Genomic DNA, 20591 nt, shown 5'->3' on the forward strand with positions numbered 1-20591 from the left:
TCTTTAAGCGACGGATCGTGCTTTGCTTTCAATAACCTTGATCTGCTTGAAACAGATTACAGTGATGTCGGAGCATTATTCACTATGGCGTGAGAACAAGATCAATTTAGAGGGCCTAGAACTAGACGTTTCATTCTTGATTACATACTTGCCGCACCTGCACACCTAGCTTGGCTACATCTGAAGGAATCCTAGATGCTGGAGGTTGGAGTTTCATATCTTCCTCATTGTATTTCCCGCTGGCTTTTGCTTTATGTTCCCATTTCTCTAGAACAGGACTTTCGACATAGGTATAATAGTAGGATCGCTTCTTTTCCCGCTCGAATAAAATTCTGGCATCAGAGATGACCCTGTACAAGATTAGATCGGGTCAAAGGTGGATGAAACCAAACCTACCATCCTCCTTGTTCAAAGGATATATGTTCTGCCATGCAACCTGTATCCTTGAGTTGTTTCGAAGCGACCTCCCAGAGCTTGTTGGACGCCCGGATGCGTGTAAGCGGAGCTAGATGAGATAGGCACAGTCCGTTACTGGGCACTTTGGTATGTTCAGTATAAGGAAACTGAGCACCGTTTCGACGGTCAAGCTGCACCGGGTACGTTCGACATGAGCAAGGTTCCAACTTACGACTTACTCAAAGAATCTGAACAGACCCCTTAGTGGTTTAGTCCTTATTTATATAAAAGACATATATTAAAAATCGCCGAAGTACTTTCTTCTGATCACTTCCATCTCTAACTCAAAAGGCAATGGTGTAAGAAACCTGTCAACCTCCTCTTGCCAAAATTTATTTTGAGGATTTACATTCCAGGCGCAAGTGTATTCCCAGTAAGGTGGCATCCATGCTGCAGTTTCCCAGTCGACTATACCAACAACATTATCCCCACGAACCAAAATGTTCATACTGCTTAGGTCACCATGAGTAAAAATAGGTCGTCCAAAATCCTTCTCATGAAAAGAAACGAGGCGTTGAAGGTCTGTCGGGGTACTCTCATGCGATACATCCTCAGGTTTAATACTATTGCGTAGTTCTTGGTGAAATTCGCCAATTGTTCGAAATGGGCCCCAGATTGACATTTTAGGAAGCCGCTGGTCATAGATGGGGCCACCAACAACATTTGAAATCTCCATACTGTTCTCTGGCTGGAGGCATCGAAGTTCTGCGATCATTGATCGAAGCTGATCTAGTATCCGGGCTCGTGACTCTGGTGAACGCTGGCACCAGCCGTTCCATAAACTCTGGCCTTGTATTCTCTCCATGAGGATGTAGACTCGACTTTTATGCTCAAAGGCACAGTATACTCGAGGGATTGGGATAGTGGTGACCTTGGATATAAATTGCATCGCTTGCGCCTCGGCAAGAGAGGTACAGTCAGTTGATTTAATACAGAATTTCGAGAAGAATATGACATGGCTAGAATTGCGGCGAAAGCGTTTGACGTATTGACTTGACATGATTTTATAGATGAGTAAGGTGAGCCAGGGGTTGAGTACCCTATGGGCGATGTCGGTGTGCTTATTCCGCATGGATGAGTATTCTGGGATAACCATAGTGTAGTTTTAGAGGCATATCAAATAAGAAAGTAACAGGTTTCATAAATAATAACCCCTTTATAAACCAGCAGCCTAGCTACTATGTCGCTATCGGGAAATCTTTATTCCGTATCTTGATGTTACGACCATAGGGTCACCATTGCGAATTTCTGCAGGGTCAGCCAACGAAACATTAAAGGTTGTATGACGATACATACTCAGATGGTCCGCATACGCTTCAAAGCTTGCTATCGGAATGGCATTTGCACTCTTGGTGAAGAGCGAGACGAATAATACATCTGGACATTGCGTTCGGCCCGGAACTCAATTGTGAATAATTGCTTCGAAATCACCTCCGCCTCGGCCCGAATCTGTATAGGGCATACCGTCGCGTCCAATGAATGTATCAGTGTCCTCAGGACCAGTGCAGCGAGAAACTAGGTCAAAGGGTTGTTATTGATGATGCATTTCTCGCTATCGTCCTAGGATCTTCCGAAGCGGAAGGCTGGCTTTCAGGTCCTTGACCATTCTTTGTGTTTGCAGGAGAAACGTTACCGTTGTTTCGGTAGGGGTAATCGAACACGACCTGTATGGATTTGGCAGATTGCTCATGATGACTGCATAGCCACGCCCATCGAAGAGGCCCTTCAGATGTATTTTCACATCCATCAGCTTATTTGGAATATATGCGTAGATGTCTATGCCTCTCATCCGACTAGTCCACTCTCATCTGCAGGACTCAAAGGGGGCCATACCGATTTCTGCCTAAGTTCTCGTTGAAGCAAGGACTCGTCGGCTTCAGATGGAGGTCGCTGCATTGAAGGCGGAGGCTGGGAAACTAAAGACTCCTTCGATTGAGCCGAGTTAGTTCCATCTTTGGGACTCGCTTGGGTAGTTGGCGAAGGCGTTTGAGGAGGACTATAAGGAGAATGATGCTCCTTGGCGGATCGGCTTAGTTGCTTTGGTTGAGAAAACGATGTTTTCCCCATCTTGGCAATCCGTCTCGCTCGTTTATGAGGCTGTGTATCTTGCAGCGAGTGCTTGTCTTTTCTTCCATCTGAACATTTACGCTTCTGGTCTTTGCGAGTAACCCTAGGAGCCGGAGCCATCTCGAAGAACAATGCAGCGTGAGCCCGTGGTGACCATGGCGCACAATCTTCGTCGTCCGACGAGCTATTGAAGTCGTTGTCGTAGTCGGGACTCAGAGTAGCAAGTGCGACAGTTATACCTTGATCAAGTTTTTTGAGGAAATCTGGATCGGGTTTAGCCATACTGGCAGAGAGGACGGGCGTCGAAGGCGCGGTAATCAGGTCAGCACCAAAAGTTGGAACAGGGTCTGGTAGAGGCTGCAGTAGAGATTTATTAGCTTCGAACGGGATTCTGATGAAAGCGAAACATACGCCACAATCTTGCTCGTAGAGGTCGGCGAGACGTTTGCGCCAGGTGCGTGCTATAGTGGGTGATGACATTTGGATAGTGTTGATGATCGGATGTTGTTTAGGGGACTTTGACATGACATGACGCATGACGCAGACGCGTTGACTCTTCGAGCGGATCAATTAACTTCCGTTCTTTGTTGAGTTCCGAAATCTATTGTCGTCAAGGACCGCTGCACCAAGTACCCCTAAAACAGAGGCCCCCATTACAAGGGACAAAGGTACATCAGTTAAATCGGCTTGCCGACAGCAGTTTTATCTCGGCCTTCCATAACCATGGATTCACCCGATGACGCGCCATACTTTTGCATGGCAGACAAAAGGTGTCGCCTCTGCCAGTTCGATTTAAGAGAAAACGACCGAGTCATCGCACGTCTGTTGGTTCCATCCTTGTAATATTCGCACTGGCTCACATCAACACAGACATTGGGGACCGCCGATGTTCTATGGTGTTTAACCTCCGCATGACCGATACCATACACGACCGCTATGAATGGATCAATTTACACACTTGCGCTAGGCGTCGATGCATGATGGACAGTCCTCGCGTACCTTTCTTTCACAGGGACTGTTATCGCTTTAGACTCTATTACATCTCCGACACTCTGGTCGCTGCTGGAAACTACACTTTCGACCCTCCTGGACTCGAGAAGAGTAGGCGCTCTCATCGTATTATCCGTCTTTTGGCTCCCAAGTTGAGAGATCAACTTCAAATCAGGCTTCCGGATGAGCTATTAATGCCTATAGCGGGACTTCTTGTCCATAAATGTGCCGCTATCACGGCAGAAGAACAGTCCCTGGGGACCAATGCCTCTGAATCTACCGTCGAACTTGCACATGATTTGTATGTTAGTTACACTACCGTCGATGGCGTCCGTTATGTCAAGAGTCTTGATAATGCAGTATCAAAGCTCTGCGATCAAGATTGCCTCATGTTACTGAATAAACAGGGTGAACCTATCCACAAGATATGGATCGCTGAAGATTATCGTGGCATCCGCGCTGTAAAATTATGTTCTGCAGATGCCTCGTTCGCAGGACCTACACCAATCGCGAAATCATGGTGGAGAGCCATCTCTGTTCCGTGTGGTATCGAAAATATCACAATCAAGTCTGATGCAAGTACCATCTACCCAAGTGGAGTCCCATGTTAACATCAAGTCAGGGTATCAAGCTGAGAGACATTATCATATGTGATGCGACGATACAAAACGACACTAGAAATTATGTCGGCTGGTCGAACCCTGAACATCCAAACGATGTCATTGATATCACGACGTTTGATCGAGTCAACATCTTTCCCGAGAGCCTTCGGATGCCATTCTTCAATTGTAATGCTGGTGGCACAACTGGATACACAGCAGTGACTAGCGGAAGTTCTGTTTCAATGATTCATGCTCACGAGAATGATGATATTGGGTTTTACAAATATATGGACTCTGCTTATCCGCGTGACTTATTGATCTATATGTCACTAGATAATGGAGAATTTGTGAGCGAGATATGTCGCAGATATGCACTAGCAGCAGGAGATCTGATCTCGGCCTGTCTGGTGGTAAGATATCAATCGCTTTATTTGCGTATGATTGCATTGGCGGCTAACATTGCCATGGTAGTTTATCACGAATAAAGGTAGATGTACTCTCTTTGGAACAAGTGGTCCGCCGGAATCTTGCCTAGCGCTTGATAGAACACTTGCGTGTCCGCCCTGCCCTGTAGCATATTCATAACGTTGCTGCATATCTGGATTTATCCCATAGCTGATTTCACTGTATCCAACCTGCTGATACCCACTTTAAGGAAAAGCTTGACTCGGAATAACAGGAGTAATGCGAAGCGGAGGGAAGTTTTTGACGGTTCCCACAAATCTCGTGAGCGCTTCAGCCCCAGGAGAGTTCGCATCGATATATTGGGAGCGGGCCGCATCAGCGGGACCGCCGTTGAATGGTATGAGGGATAGTTGGTCGGATAGTTGGTCGGATAGTTGGTCGAATGCCCTTACAGTCCAGACTCGGAACGAAACGCCAACTGTTGTCATAACATACACAAATTGCAGACTATTTGTTCTGATGTATCGTCCAGCCACATCCAGTGCTTGGGCCTCGACTTGCTTGACATTACCAGTGGGGTGTTTGAACTCGATCCAGAGCATAGCCGACAAAATGTCATTTGGTTCGTCATATCTCTTTACCACCGCATCGACTCTTCTGCGGGAGTCGTCAGGAGACGACTCGCATGAGACCATGTATTCGTCTTCGTGAAAGGCACGCTGTAACCAGACCTGCCAGAATGTCGAGGACTGGTACTCGATATCTTGGGCAGCATCTCGGTAAAGCTTTTGAAGAAGGGTAGTGGTAACGACACTTATGATGTGCGGTCTTGTGGAAGCGAGTGAATGCTGTGGATATTGAAAGAAATATAGTAGTCTTGATTGGGTATATGAAACTGAATATAATAGTTCCTGAATTTGAACGAGTTCTGGATAAGAGCGTAATTTAGATGGAAAAGAATGCTGTGAGGTTCATGCTTCGTTAGACTCTAAAATGTCAGACTGGATGTACGTTTTATAGGCAAACGGGGCCCAGCCGTAAGCACCCTCTCCAGTCAAACGTATTCATGATAAATATTGTTTGCCGCCTAGATGAAACATTACCATGTCAAAATGATCACTCTCGGTCGGCGGTTGCAAGAGGCTTGGACATTTGTTGGCCCATTAGGCCGGAAAATTGTGATGGTTTATTGGTGTTAGGTGATGCAGTATACCGGATTGAGAAATTACAAGACAGATGGTAGATATCCTATAAACGTTATCTGAGCAATAAGGAATCTCTTGAGAATTTAGAAATTCTGACGACGATCTATTTATTCGGTCTGTGATTTGAAATCTTTCGTTAACGAAACCGAGACAACGTAGTGATTTGAAAGACTAGGTTTCTACCAAGAACGCACTCCCCATGTACGAAGTAATAGGCGCTGATATTACGAGTATGTTCTTAAATTGGATTTTAGACGCTCTATGTGACATTAGAGTTCGATTGACTTCGGCTATTTCTATTTTCAGAAAGCGTATCGCCCAAGCGGGACAAGTTTGGATGTTGAAGAGAACCAACAGCAAGATCTGCACTTTGGTTCTCTGTTAGGTCAGGTCACACGCCTTAGCTTTGTTGGTGGAGACTGTGAGATGTGCAATCTAGGTGTTGGTTATGATAATGCATCAAGAGTCTTCGGCTTTGGCTCAAGTTCACTCTATGATTCGACACATGTATGATCAGTGGACAATCGCAGAAGGCGCTGAGATTCTTGCGGCTATTATCTGAGGCGGGTGGGCTAATGCGGCACAGCCCTTTGCGAACAGATTTGAGTAAGTCACCAAGATCTTAAGCGCCCGGGAGTTTATCTCCAAGCTCTGGCATATCTAACTCGGGTCGTCGCTCACTTTGATAATGTTCCCAGGATTAGTTGCATCAGAATTAGAAGAATCCAGCCTGAGAAGAAACTCAATGACTATATTGTGGCGTGCGTATGTGCTAGAAAAACAAGAAATAATCGTTAACTAAGTAAAGAAACATGATACTACAGATTGTCGCCGTGAATATAAAATATGGACTCTTGAGTTGCCAAGGAATACTGCTTGTAGATAGCGAGGAGAAACATTGTTATTGATGAGACACAAAACGAGTCACAAACAGAAGAGCTAGGCAAGCTCCTGGAGACTCAAGTAGCATTTTTCAATGAGTTAGTTAGAGATGCGAATGTAAGATGCGATATGAATTCCTCAAAGCCCTTTCCTAGATCTCAGTATCCGTCAAATCCTGGGATAATCTAGATCATGCCATCGTATGCTTCTGACACATTCGTCTCTCGAACTCCCCGGGCTCTAAAGTAGCCGCTTGCAACCTCAGTGTCATCCGAAGACTTGATGCGAATTGTCACCGAGAAGCATTGGTCCTGTTCATCTCGCATCATCGTGCCCGTTACTTCAACTTGGTCTCCAGGATGGGCCAGAAATGAACTCTCTACACTTAGCCCTACGCGATCGCTCGTGACTCTACGCCCAGCAGCTATCAGAGTCATTCGTCCGATCGCGTCAAAGAATGCCGCCAGCACGGCGTTGTGAATCATGTTGCGGGAATTGATGTGCTTCTTTGTCAGGAGAAACTTTGCGGCGATGGTAGCTGTGCAGGCTTCGGCGTCGAAAACGGCTGATGAGACCGCTAGGTCCTTGGGAAAGATTCCAGAGAATGGGGACTTTGATCGTATACACTTCCACATGTCTTCAACCCGATCAAGCGGGCCTTTGTCCGAAGTCTCCGATGTATTCTGGATGGCTTCGGCTGGCTTCTCCCATACATATCTCCGGAACTCCGTCTTCCATGCAGCAACCTCAGTCTTCTCATCAAAAGGGATCCAAGGCTCGCCTTTAGTAGCACGTTGGCCATTATGTTTCTGGTTGGTGTTCTTTGGGACCAGAGCGGCCAGGATGTGTGCATCGAGTGGGCTGAAGTTGAGTCGATTGACTTGAAACTTAGAATCCGCATATTGGTGGATGATTTGACTGAGCGTATTGTATAGCCTTTTCGCCCGTTCTCCAACGTCAGTTTCGCTAGTCAGAAACGTGACCGCGTCATGTTCATTACTCTTCTTCAAAGCCTGGCCAAGGTAAGGCTTCAAGAGATGGGCAAACGGACTGGGTTCGTGGCCGTCAATGCCCTCCCAGGCGGCTTGACCATTTTCCTTGTAGACCCTGAAGATCTGCCTCACAGATTCTGACCAAAACTCCTGCCATTTATCAACTTCTTTCATCCTATCCCAGTTTGAAGCTTTGATGACTTGATCTGACTTGGTGCTCGGTCCTGCTAGCCATCGATCACGAACACCAGCAGGGAGATGCTCTAGAAGATGACGGAACTGCAGGGCTGTGATGACTTGCTGCTGCTTCTGGAGCTGAACTTGATAATTTTCGAGACGGGCTAGCATGATGTTGATGCCTGGTCCCTCGTTGCTGATGACGGTCTTGAGCGCCTTGACTATGGTCCATTGTTGAGGATTCATGGGCCATCGGGTCATATTAGCTCCCACACGAAAACCGAGATCATAGAGATTCTTTCCGATGATTTTCCAGCGTCGCGACTGTAACAAAAAATAGGGCTCGATTGCATTCATGGCGTCAACGTAACCGAATGTCATATCGTTGGCATGAGTGCGATCGAGTCTCTTGATGTCAACGTCGATGTCTGCGATTAGTACCTCTGGATGCGTAGATGTTTCGAATTTTAGGCCGGTGAAGTGGTCCCGTCTGGTCAAAGAACCATAATCAGTATGGAACCCGTGACAAGGATGCTAGATTACTTACTCTTTTGTTACGGCTTCATGTAGCTGGGTCAAACTAGTGACCTCGTCGAACTTGTTCTCGCCCCAGGCTCCATTCAAACGATCCATGAGGCTAGAGCACTTGATATAAAATGCCAGACTAGAGACTGAAATCAGAGTTTGACACTTCAAAGTTGGAGTTTACTTACCCCCCGTTAACCGGGCGCCCGGATTCGCAATAGCGATTTCGGATTGCCTCGATACAACCTTTACGCAACAATGTGCTATCACACAAATTGCTAATCTCGAAGTCGAAGACAGGGTTTGCTGGCTCGTTTCCTACCGAGCCCTGCACATCTGCACCACGCGACTGAACCGAAGCCTCGTAGATCAAATGCATCAAAACGGGTACATGGGTAATTCTTTGCGTGCATATATGAACAACATATTCCTGCCACTTGATAGTGTTCAGGTACTCGGTCAAGATGGAGATAAAGTTATGACCGTCTGTGAGGAAAGCGTGACGAAGAATAGAAAATTGAGAGTCGGAAGTCTCCTTGTCGACTTGGGCTAGCCACTCGTTGTTGTTGTACAATTGCTCGAGTCTACCATCCCAGCCTAGAATGGACCTGACAAAGTCTTGAGGGATGAATATCTCGCCATTTCCGAATCGTTTCATGCTTGAAGCCATTGTTGTACTTCTGAGAGGGATGTCTCGAAAGCAGTAGCCGAGTCGAAACTACGTGCAGATATCATGCTATAAGTATTCAGGCTATTGCAAGGCTCAGAGCAGTTGGGGTGACGCGTAATTCTTCCTGCATCGCCAATCATTATCACCTTGCATAAAAAAGCAATCCTGAGCCTATCATCAAGTTACGGCACATCAGTTTCAGCCACCATTTACTGATACGAGCTCCTGCAGATAATCCTCAGATATGAGTGGACATTCAGACCAGCTGACATTGAGGCTGAGACAACGGCTATCAGATTTGTTGAGAAGATGCCACCTGGACAGAATCATTAGCCTATCTGCCCTGTAATGGTAGCTGGGTACATGGGGATATCACAGTTTTTCTTGGGCTGGAAGAAAGGCTTAGCTGGGGACAGTTAATTGTGGATCTGGAACTCCGATGCAAGATGATTTATGACATTGGTATCAGGACTTTATTGGTGGAAGAGTTGTTTTGCTACTTGGCAGGAGAACCCTACTAACGAAACCTGCCCATTAACCATGACGAAGAAGAGGTGTCGTCAAGGACCGCTGCGCCAAAGTACCCAAAAGCGAAGGCCCTCGTTATAAAGGACAAAGGTATGGATACATTAGTCAATATGGGTTTCTGACAATAGGGTTTAATGTTGTTGAAAACCCAAAAGGATTCAGATGCAGGATCTCAATCCTTCCTAGCGAACGGTTGGTGGGCCGACTATTGCTCACTAGACCGCCATGGTCTAGGCAGTATATATTGAGCGGACGCTAAAATAACTCATCTCACGACATTTCACTACGTTCAAAATCTGTTGCCACAAGTCAAAATGCCAGAACGAGCTGTATTCCTGGCGGATAGTCGTCTCCGGCGCGCCTTGTACGCGCTCCCATTCCTTGCCATAACGGCTTTCATGACACGAGCATTCGGAATGGCTGAACCCATCGGTCCTGTCATTGAAGAAATGGTAAAAACCTCTGTTTTTACTGGTTCAGGTGTCAATATTCCCATCATAAAAGGCTTCTATGGCATACCAGTTTTGGATGACATTTTTAATGTCGTTACTGTGGCATTTGCCAACCTTCAGTTCTATTTCGATGAGAAAGCATATTGGCAATCGCTAGTGTTTCTAACCGATTTCGCGGGCATGTATGCTGTCGTCCAGCTTGAGGCTTATAGACCGGGAAATACTTTTATTATTTCCAAATAGTAAGTTCATGAACCTGTTGAAAGTATATTCTAACTCTGTATCAGCCCCGTTGTCTTTTTATTCGTTTCTCAGATGATCGCCATTGGATGCACTGCGCCTATCTTCTTTCTCCTGGCTTATGTTTTTACACCTGCATATAAGCTCACTACGCCAAGTCTGGGCCGTCTCAGCACTGGACCGTGCAAGGCTATTTCTGTAGCGATCATACTGGGATATTACGTTCCTCACTTCCCATCTTACTTCAATGCTTCCCTCGAACGAAGAAATTGGTGGAATTGGATCTGGCAACTGTTCCCTATCTGGTGCTGCAGTATCGTGTTTGTTTTATCCAAGGTCTTTGCTCGTGTGAACAAGTCCAATGGGAAACTCAATCCTGAGCGTGACGCGCTTCGAATCCTGATGGGAGGCTGCAGCTTCATAAGTATGGGAGCATGGTGGTATACTGTCGCGTCTATGAAGGACTCCATCTTTGAGGTGTTTGTCCCACAGTATCTGATTACTTACCCCGAAGAGCCCAGTGATGGGTTGAGGACGGTGATCCAGTTCGATTACATTTGCTGTTACGCAGCAGGCTACATGTGGTTGGCCTATCACTTTCGAGATCTCGAAAAAGTGGGAGTTTGCAGTATTTCTTGGGTCCGAGCCATCAGTGTTACTGTTGTGCTGGGGTTTTTGGTTGGGCCGGGTACATTGTTTCCCATTCTGTGGCTGTTGAGAGAGGAGTTGCTGATGGCGGCGAATGGAGAGGTCAAGGAAGCTCGTGATTGAGGACAGAGGTTGAAGAGACGCGCTGATTCGGGTAAATGTCAGACCACTTCAGTTACTGCCACACCGAATGCGTGTCAAACGTATCGTATATAGTTTCGAGTTAGTCATCGTCATCATCAGCATGATTGTGCCGTGTAGCAGTTAATCTGTATGGAAGATCCAATTTCGCGTTACAGGGCACTGATATATGGTTGACTCCACTGATTGCTGCCATAAATCTGGAGACTTTGGCGGCGTTGTCTTGGCGAGGTGTTGGCAAGCACAATACCTAAGTACCTCGGCAGACTTTTATTCACAACAAGAAGGGTAGCTTGTATGACTCAGTTCGCCGCCTCGACATGACCAAGAGTCTAGAAGAGAGCAACTGCCAAGTGTCAGACATAAATAAAAAGTCTGGAACCTCCCGTACTTGTTAGTTAGAGTTGGTCTTACTCTTGGGCCGCTCGGAGATCGGATGGTCTTAGCGCAACCAACTTTACGGCCTAGCCAATGACACCCTCGTAACTTGACACTGGCACAAGTTTGCCGTCAGTGGCGATGGGGCTTGACATTTGACTCATACCCTGGCCGATTGGCTGCATCGAATAACTGAGCCACTCGTCATGTTAGAATAGTTGTACTTGTAAGACAGTAGGGCTGAGCAGGACGACTATTTAAGTATGTACTGTTGTCGTAGGATCTCAATCAAACCATACCTTTTTGCCAAAACTCCCACTCAACTCTTTCGCCTGCTGGCTCTTCAATATGCCGCCGCCAATACTCCAGGCCTCCAATGCTCTGCACTACACCACAGCCATTACCGCTGTAGGCTGTTATCTCTTCTCCACTGTCGCCAATGCTGGACGGACAAAACCAGCCAAGACTTCTTCAGCGCGTCTCTTTGATCGATTGGCCATTGGCTTCCTGCTTCTAGGCTATGCGGCTGAGGGTGTAGTCACGATTCTGGAACGAACCGGACACAGCAAAGAAGCACAGACAGTCCATCTCGTTCTGCTCACTACTGTTTGGCTGCTCATATGGATTCAACACGATGCAATCCGATCCTTGATTCTGTCCACATCACTTGCCACACTGACCTTTGAAATCCCATTACTTGTATTTTCTTCACTTGGTAACCTCAGCACTACTCTTTCCGTGGCACGACTCGCCACCCAAGCACTCCGCATTCTCCCTCTCTTTTCCCTCGCCGTCTATCACCTCACCTGTCGCGGAAATGACTTTGATGAGCTTTTCGACAATGAGGAAACTCAACCTTTTCTCCAGGCTGGCAGTGCAGCCGAATATACAAGTTATGGCACTCATCCACCCAGAGACACAGATTATGATAGCGACACCTTCACTCAGGGCAGCGAAGAAGACGACGATGTTATCGACATCAAGCGCGAGCGCGCAAAACGACTCAACGAGAAGGGTGGCTGGTGGGGATATCTCGCCGACTTTTCCATCTTTGTTCCCTTCTTAGTCCCCAAGAAGGATCGCAAGGTCCAACTTTGTATCTTGCTTTGCCTTACCTGTATCGTTGCCACTCGAGCTTTCAACATCTTGGTGCCCCGTCAACTTGGTATCGTCGCAGATAAACTACTGGCCAAGGAGAACCCATTCCATGCGCTGCTTGTCTGGCTCGGACTAAGCATGATGTCTCATGATATTCTTATTGGCTTCGTTGTGGATCTCACTAAGATTCCCATTAAGCAGTTCTCCTACCGATCACTTACCAATGCTGCTTTCAACCACGTCCTATCTCTGCCCATGGAGTTTCACTCTCAGCGCGACTCTGCAGAGGTTATGAAAGCTATCGAGCAAGGTGAAGCTTTAACAAATGTCCTCGATACACTCCTCATCGAACTTGTCCCAACATTCGTCGACTTGATAATTGCTTTTGCCTTCTTATACTGGAAGTTCAACAGCTACGTCGCTCTTGCCATGGCCGGTGCGGCTACTACCTTTATCACATTTGAAGTATATGCCACAAGCTGGAACCTGGACAACCGAAGAGAGTCATCCAAGTCCAAGCGAGATGAAGTGCGCGTCATGCATCAAGCTGTTCAGGGTTGGCAGACTGTCACTTACTTCAACATGTTTTCATTTGAGAGGCGCCGTTTCGGAGATGCAGTCGATAAGCAATTACATGCTGCTAAGACCTGGGAGAGACGGGACGCTTGTATCCAAGTCCTGCTGAACGGTGTTGTACCCTGCACATTCTTCCTTCTGGCCAGTCTTGTCATTTACGACATCTTTCAGGGAGGTTCCACACCTGGCGACTTTGTCTTTTTCATCCAATATTGGGAGTACTTGATTTGGCCGCTTAAGTTCCTGTCTCATCAGTACCGGTATCTCATGTCAGACTTGGTCGATGCCGAGCGTCTTCTCTTCCTGCTCCAGACAAAGCCAAGCATCACCGACAAGGAAGGAGCCAAGGAACTAGAAAAGGTTCAAGGTCGTGTTGCATTCAACAACGTTACTTTCTCCTACGATCCTCGCAAGACAACTATCCAAGATCTTTCCCTCTCAGTCGAACAGGGACAGACTGTGGCACTTGTTGGTGAGACAGGAGCTGGCAAGTCATCCATCATGAAGCTTCTTCTTCGCTTCTACGATATTGACGAAGGTTCTATTACCATTGATGGTCACGATATTCGCGATATCACTCTCAGCTCGTTGAGGGACGCTCTTGGAGTTGTTCCCCAGGATCCCCTGCTATTTAACGCATCAGTTCTCGAGAACATGCGCTACGCTCGACCTTCAGCTACAGACGAAGAGATCTACGATGCTTGCCGTTCAGCTGCCATCCATGACAAGATCCTTAGCTTTGTCGACGGATACAACACCGAGGTTGGCGAGCAAGGTGTCAAGCTATCTGGAGGTGAAATCCAGAGATTAGCAATCGCTCGAGTGTTTTTGAAGAACCCTCCCATCCTCATTCTCGACGAGGCAACCAGTGCTATCGACACAAACACCGAGTCCACCATCCAGGGTGCTCTTGATGAGTTGAAGCGTCAAAGGTCGACATTCATCATTGCGCATCGACTGTCCACGATTGTCAGTGCGGACAAGATTCTTGTCATTCACGATGGAAAGGTTGTTGAGTCGGGTACTCACTCTGAGTTGATCTCAATAGAAGGAAGATACAAGCAATTATGGAACAAGCAGGTTGCAAACAAATAAGAAAAAGGCTTAGAGGTTCCGCACATGGGCTGCTAGCATAGAGGTTAGGCGTTATGCATTGTTAGATTTTTTTTTATGTAAATTATCAATTATGTCTATTTATTCGCCCAAGGGAATATTTTGTTTAAAGTTGTACCAACCACCAAATATCTATTTATTCCATATCACTTCAGTCATAAACCGATGCCTTTGACCACTTCGATCGCGCCCTGATTCTCTTTCCATAGATGTAAAAGACAAAGGGAACAGGTATCAACAACGCCGCAAAACCACCTGTGATACTTGAACCAGGTCCAACGCCTATATTGTGATAAAGAGGTCCAACAACCAAGGGAAATGCAGCCGCGAACATGGATCGCAGAAACGTATTAGCCGCAATAGCAGAGGCGGCGTACATGGTGAATGTATCGACAAGGTAGTTGAGTGCTGCTTGGAAGATGGTAAAAAAGCCTGTTCCTAGCAGGACTAGACCAATGCAAGGAACGATCCAGTGAATGTCCGTGTTTCCACCCGTCCAGGCGATTACGAACTGACCACCGCTGAATATAACGGATCCAACCATCATAGGCGGAAGTCGCTTCTCAGGCACAGCTCTGTTCCCAGCTGCGTGGTAAGCTTTGTTATAAAGCAGTTGGTTGTAGACGTTTGCTGAACAGCCGAGTATGGCCCCAAGAAGAATGCAGAGGAAAGGAAGAGAAGACACAAGCGTTCCCCATCCTCTGATCTCTCTAAAGATAATAGGAATGGCACCTAGCTGCATGTAAAGAATTCCGTAGCAAAAACTGGCGTAGAGAGCGACGAGAAAGCAGATTGGGGTCATTATAAGTTGAATAGGACGGACCAGGAATTTCCGGGCAAGCTCTGATATGCTAACATCCCACTCTTCGAACTTGGCATGGAGTGCCCAGTTTCCTGTTTCGTGTCGTAATCTTCGAGCCTTGTAGATGAGAAGCTTGGGTGGATACGACTCATCTACAAAGATAACCGCCAATGTCAGGAATATGATTTGTATGATTCCCGTCAAGTACTCGGTCCACCTCCAGCCCAGACTTGGGTCTTGTACAAAAGCAGACGATACAATGGGACCTGTAAAGCACGGAATTAGCTTCTCTCACTGTACAATACGGTCACGTGGTAATACACGTGACACCCCTCAGGTTCAACACCCGCTCCGACATCTCAACACTCATGAAAGGACATCATGAAATGCTTCAAAAGAACTCTTGATGATCTTACATACCTAGAACAGGACCGCCCACAACTGCCATCGCATATCCTGCCATTGCGATGCCTCTCTCCGTCGGAGCATACAAATCTCCCAGAACACCCCCTGGATCAAGGTCAGTATCATGTGCTTCACATGAGATATGCTACTTACCAGTGTTTGTCACAGGCGCAGAACAGAAGAAAGCACAGAAGAAACGTGTAATCATAAGTGTTTGGAGATCCTTTGCGACTGCTGAGCCAAAACTAAAGCACATCGCAATAAACATGGGGATGAGTACGGCCTGCCGTCTTCCGTAGACCTCTGACAAAGGAGCCCAAAGAAGAGGCCCAATGCCAAATCCAACGAGGAAAAGGGTCGTTCCTAGTGTGGCAACTTGTGTTCCAACAGAAAACTGTTCGGCGACTTGACGTGTTCCTGACGAGTAGGATGATGAGGCCCAAGTTGCACTCATTGTCACGAACCCATATAGCACGGTAGTGACGACCTTCTTCTTCATAGGCCAGTTCATCGGGCGATAGGGATCATCGGGCCCGTCAAAATCGACAATTTGGTCCTCCGTTGTCTTGACATGAGCCAAGGGATGAGTGAATTGCGGTACCGGTCTGGATCGGATTCGAGATAAAGCTGATTCTCTTCGTGATACAGTTCGCATCATGGACATGCCATTGGCAGGCGCTCTGATACTCTCCCAGCCATTGTCGCCAAGAGAGTAAGTATCCGAGTTGGCTCGATTGTTGTTATTCGTTGGCGTGCGAGATGGATGTGATTGTGACGATATTGAAGATTCCTCATCACTGGTATTGCTTGTTGATGAGTGACGTCTTGGTCCTTCCCTAGAGGGACTATGCAAATCTTCAGATTTCTCCATTATCAGATGATTGAGAATCCACTTGGTTGGAAAGAAACACCAAAAATAAAATCGTGTGAGGGTCCTGCAGTGTTTTTATTTAATCCTGATTTCTTGACTGTAACCGGTACCGTCATCGGCGACTGGCTAACACACGGCGTTGGGTCATATAAGGTTCAGACTTGAGCGATGGGTGGCAAGTTAAACTCGGTCAACGAGGACCTTTGGCCGTTTATTTGACGTCATTATCGGTTAGTTTTGACAATTTTTTCTCTCAGGACGTGTCGCTTGTGGAGACTGATGGACGATCTGTGCCTCTTTTGTGCTGGTCCCGTTGTTACGCGTCGCGAAGCCGATATTCATGACGGGTAAGACGGGAATAAGATGCGAATAGCATCATCGGCATCTCTCTGCCGATTGCGGCCCGGTCATTGCTAATAATAAGGGGTGATGAACCTTTTGACATGAATTCGATAATCGACTTTAACTCCGAGCGATGAGAATCGTTTTATTTGTCTATACTGTTGATATGTCTCGCCTTCGCGACTTCATTATACCCGAGACTTGTCAGTACTCACGCAGGCGCATTCAAACTGGTACTCACTTTTACCCTTGTGGTTCACTCGGGACTAAACTCGTGTTTGCTAAAATAGTTTGGCTCCGCCCTTTTCGATTGGTTTAGTAGTCCCACTGATGTTGAGTAACTGTAGTATTCTACGCCCTGGTTCATAGCTAGACCATGCCTGCTTGCTGTAGTGACTGACCGCTATCCGTTACTTCCGTGTCGCCGATGTTCTGATTAATCTGGTCTGGAACGCATCCGAAATCACTTTCTTCTGGTGAGTTCTGAGTTTTGTTGATATTGACAACTTAACAGATCTAGAACGATTTACATGCTTTTCATATGGTTGCTATTTCGTGACATACCTGTAGTACACGTTGGTTTGATTTGATATGCGATAGGCAATGGCAAACATACTAGGTATGGTATAAAAGATCAGAAACGGTTACTTTAAACTGAATCGCAATTTCTTATTATTATATCTCACAATTATCGCAGAATCTGACAAGGTTCAGTCGCGAAGAATCACTCCACGGAATACAGCAAGGTCGATGACTACTTTGTGCTATTAAAGCTAAGTTGACTTGGCTGCCTTGATAATCACATCACTGGCCTTCTCTGCAACCATGTAAAGTGGCAAGGCGATGTAAAAGCCGGGAATCTTGGGGAAAACACTTGCATCCACGACTCGGAGACCCTCAGTGCCACGAACCTTGAACTCAGAATCAAGAACAGCCATAGGGTCATCATTTGAACCGATAGGGCATGTGCAAGAAGCGTGGTGACCCCATGCCTCATCCTTGAGAAATTGCTTCGCGTCTTCCTTCTTGGTCACATTGTTGCCAGGCCAGACTTCATCAAAGTCGCCATCAAGAGGGATGAGGCTGTCAAATGCCTTTCGGGCAAACTGGAATCCCTCATATGTCGCTTGCAAGTCCTTGTCACCTTCTCCGTTCTTGTTTACTCCGGTATCGTAGTAGTTGAAGTTGATGGCCGGCATATCTCTCGGGTCCTTTGACTTCAATGTGACAGTTCCAGCATTGTTGCGGCTGTGAGCCTTGAGGATGATCCACGCCCAATGTCGAGCATCAGCAAGGGAGTCAAGAGCGTAGCCGGGGAAGTACCCTTTGAATTTAGCCGGCGCGCCAGAGACTAGAACATCTGGTTCATTCTCGGCGACTGAGGATTTCATGACAGCCGCCAGTGCAATTCCGTTGGTGGCGTACACGCCCTTGTCAATAGCTGTCAGACCCTTCTTCCAGTCTTCCAGGCAAGGATCAGGATCCGTCTCCATGAAAGTGCACTTGGATGTGATTTGAAAATCCTTGGCAGTCTTTCCAATCACTGTGGCTTCGTAACGATCTTGGAGGTTAGTTCCGACGCCAGGAAGATCAACCAAAACAGGAATGTCGAAAGACCCAAGCTCCTTCTTGGGTCCAATACCGCTGAGCTTGAGAAGTTGGGGTGTGTTGAAGCTGCCGGCAGAGATAATCACCTCGCGTTTGGCGTTAACGCTACCAGAGTCACTGGGCTTGGTGGATGTGGAGCGAGGGTCGGCATTGTAGAGACTTTGGCCTTCAAGATAGTCCACGCCAACGGCACGAAGCTTGGAACCACTCTTATCGAAGCGAATCTTGGACACCTAGTGGAATGTAAGTATAGTTCAAAGCGACTTTAGTATTGGGTGACTGACAAGAGTATCGAGTTTGATATCCAGGTGATACTTGCGAGACCCGTCCTTGTTCACAGCATTCGCCGTGTTAAGGATCAGATCACGGGGCCCGCCACGAACTGAGTTGGTCATGGAGAGTGGAACTTGGTAAAGACCAGCCTTGCTTGTCTGACCCGGGGCGTTGATGTCACTAAGCAAGATCTGACCAAGTCCACCAAGGGTATGGACAAGGAATCCCACGAGGCCTTTACCCATGGCTGAGGCAGCTGAAATGACAAGAGAAAGAAACTTCAAATCTTCCAAGACCAATGTGAGCGACGTCAAAGATGTGCCGAGCCAGCCCTTGAATCCATGACCGATAATGCTACTGGGCAGGTACATGTTTTTCTCCAGTTTCTTGAAGTACGACTGCATGTTCTTTGGGTTCCACGAGGTATCGCCGGTGATGGTAGCAATGTTACTCCAATCACTGTCGTGAGCACCAATGGTGATAAGAGCATTGTGTCGCGTACAGCCGCCTAGAGTTCCAGCGCGAGGATACAAGATGCCCAGAGGCTTAGCATCCTTGGGCGGGTCGCGTCCAACATAGAAGCTACCGTCCGCCTTCTCGTAGGTCATCTTCGAATCTCGCTTCTGCTGTTCCATGTCGGGATAGTGGTTGACGAAGTAGTTCCAACGTGTCTTCTCGAATTCGGTCGACAGGAGGTTCAAAGCTGGGACTTTCTCGACCAAGTCCTCGCCGGAGTCACCTCCAGCATCAATTAAGAGGACTTTGTAGCCCGCAATAGCAAGGTTGGCGGCGACAGGGCCTCCTCCTGCGCCTGAACCAACAACTACATAGTCGTATTCTGTAGAAGTTGCGTCGCGTTTGCCGATGAAGGGATTGTGAGATTGTTCGGTGCCAATAAAACCCGGAGGAATTAAGCTATCAACATTAATAAGACGTTTGAGAGAGAGGTGATTGGTTACGTACGAGCCTAGAACGGGATCAGATAAGACGGCTACGATCGAAAAAAAGACTGATAGACGCATCTTGACGGCAATGACACGACATATAAGGCTGAAGAGTGGGAACAGGGCCAAGAACAAAAGGATCAAGAATGTCTTTAATAAGTTAACAGAGATCCCATGACCTCTGATTTAGGGGGCAAGACTGAGAAATGCGTAAACATTGGGTTAGAAACGCGTAGATCAGCAAATAATAGTGTCACTAAGTAGTGTTGCAGTTGTAGCAAGTGTGGAGCTAATGGACACCTAATCTTAATTGCAATAGAACACAATGCGACGCTAACGAGACTTTTATTTCTTCTTCACCAGAGAGTATATATGAGAGGAAGACATATAGTACTATATTGTTGAATATGAAAGATTCAGTACAGCAATGTCACAGATTCGGCCAAACATGTCTGAGACTCATTTGTGGGACGCAAATTCTGAACGCAGTCAGGTTACTCACTAAGAAGACTCTAATATCGGTAGTTTAAACAGGCTAAATAGCAGTAGGGTTCGTAGCGCGTGATCGACAGCACCAATTCCCCAGAAAATGCTGGTAAGCTAAATCTTCCCCTATCCTTGAAACTAAGGGTATGCAATAAACGGTTTTGCATATAACAAGGTTGAAACCTCCGACGATGTTCGGCATGCTAAGATGTAGTCTAGAGTTGAGTATGTGTCCGTATCCGTAGCTCTGTCTTACCAAATCAGGACAAATGTCTCTGGTTCATGAACATGATACTGTCTTTAAAAATGCGCCTTGTTAAACGAATGCCTGATCCTGACGGCCTAAATATTGACCCGCTTTGACAACATTACGTTTTCAAAAACTCCAGGGTATCAGTCTAGACCGAATGATTCAAAGTAGAGGAAAAAGTGCGGAAAGAAGTATTATTTGGGAGACAGAGGGTAAAAAGGTCAAGCTCATACATAAACAAAATTGTGAGCTTCTATCTTCATCACGAAACTTCCAATATCTTACAATAACATGAGAGGCCATGCCCGCGTGTGCAGTTTCGAATCTGCCTTTTGGCCAGGGGAAACGTTCGATTGCTGACTGTCATCCCTTTCTGGCTGCTGGGCCGTCCGCGTAAGACTATTGGAGTACGTCAGATCGCTAAGCCTCTGCTGCGCCGCCTCCTTTGACTTAGCAGTGTCCTTA

The 20591-nt window shown here is 46.8% G+C and overlaps 8 protein-coding genes across 8 annotated transcripts; 3 read left to right on the forward strand and 5 right to left on the reverse strand.

Moving 5' to 3' along the window:
- Positions 1 to 3: 3 nt before the first annotated feature.
- FPSE_02202 (uncharacterized protein) lies at positions 4 to 3060 on the reverse strand (the record flags this gene model as incomplete). The annotated part of the gene is made up of 10 exons (XM_009255321.1): positions 4 to 42; positions 149 to 350; positions 397 to 505; positions 636 to 644; positions 907 to 1539; positions 1753 to 1833; positions 1921 to 1971; positions 2090 to 2120; positions 2290 to 2880; positions 2935 to 3060. The coding sequence occupies 10 exons, from the start codon at positions 3058 to 3060 to the stop codon at positions 4 to 6; spliced, it is 1872 nt and encodes a 623-aa protein (XP_009253596.1).
- Positions 3061 to 3246: 186 nt separating this feature from the next.
- FPSE_02201 (uncharacterized protein) lies at positions 3247 to 4124 on the forward strand (the record flags this gene model as incomplete). The annotated part of the gene is made up of 2 exons (XM_009255320.1): positions 3247 to 3343; positions 3394 to 4124. 2 exons carry the CDS (start codon positions 3247 to 3249, stop codon positions 4122 to 4124), a joined length of 828 nt encoding a protein of 275 aa, XP_009253595.1.
- A 641-nt stretch (positions 4125 to 4765) lies between these two features.
- Positions 4766 to 5626, reverse strand: FPSE_02200 (uncharacterized protein; the record flags this gene model as incomplete). Its single annotated transcript, XM_009255319.1, has 2 exons — positions 4766 to 5368; positions 5624 to 5626. The coding sequence occupies 2 exons, from the start codon at positions 5624 to 5626 to the stop codon at positions 4766 to 4768; spliced, it is 606 nt and encodes a 201-aa protein (XP_009253594.1).
- Positions 5627 to 6792: 1166 nt separating this feature from the next.
- On the reverse strand, positions 6793 to 8971 carry FPSE_02199 (uncharacterized protein; the record flags this gene model as incomplete). Its single annotated transcript, XM_009255318.1, has 3 exons — positions 6793 to 8266; positions 8324 to 8440; positions 8490 to 8971. The coding sequence occupies 3 exons, from the start codon at positions 8969 to 8971 to the stop codon at positions 6793 to 6795; spliced, it is 2073 nt and encodes a 690-aa protein (XP_009253593.1).
- Positions 8972 to 9813: 842 nt separating this feature from the next.
- FPSE_02198 (uncharacterized protein) lies at positions 9814 to 10962 on the forward strand (the record flags this gene model as incomplete). The annotated part of the gene is made up of 2 exons (XM_009255317.1): positions 9814 to 10193; positions 10239 to 10962. The coding sequence occupies 2 exons, from the start codon at positions 9814 to 9816 to the stop codon at positions 10960 to 10962; spliced, it is 1104 nt and encodes a 367-aa protein (XP_009253592.1).
- A 744-nt stretch (positions 10963 to 11706) lies between these two features.
- On the forward strand, positions 11707 to 14127 carry FPSE_02197 (uncharacterized protein; the record flags this gene model as incomplete). The annotated part of the gene is made up of 1 exon (XM_009255316.1): positions 11707 to 14127. One exon carries the CDS (start codon positions 11707 to 11709, stop codon positions 14125 to 14127), a length of 2421 nt encoding a protein of 806 aa, XP_009253591.1.
- Positions 14128 to 14296: 169 nt separating this feature from the next.
- FPSE_02196 (uncharacterized protein) lies at positions 14297 to 16223 on the reverse strand (the record flags this gene model as incomplete). Its single annotated transcript, XM_009255315.1, has 3 exons — positions 14297 to 15213; positions 15368 to 15457; positions 15506 to 16223. The coding sequence occupies 3 exons, from the start codon at positions 16221 to 16223 to the stop codon at positions 14297 to 14299; spliced, it is 1725 nt and encodes a 574-aa protein (XP_009253590.1).
- A 1115-nt stretch (positions 16224 to 17338) lies between these two features.
- Positions 17339 to 19468, reverse strand: FPSE_02195 (uncharacterized protein; the record flags this gene model as incomplete). The annotated part of the gene is made up of 3 exons (XM_009255314.1): positions 17339 to 18406; positions 18458 to 19361; positions 19410 to 19468. The coding sequence occupies 3 exons, from the start codon at positions 19466 to 19468 to the stop codon at positions 17339 to 17341; spliced, it is 2031 nt and encodes a 676-aa protein (XP_009253589.1).
- Between the last annotated feature and the right edge of the window lie 1123 nt (positions 19469 to 20591).

This window comes from Fusarium pseudograminearum, chromosome 2 (assembly GCF_000303195.2).
Source record: "Fusarium pseudograminearum CS3096 chromosome 2, whole genome shotgun sequence".
NCBI classification, from domain to species: domain Eukaryota; kingdom Fungi; phylum Ascomycota; class Sordariomycetes; order Hypocreales; family Nectriaceae; genus Fusarium; species Fusarium pseudograminearum.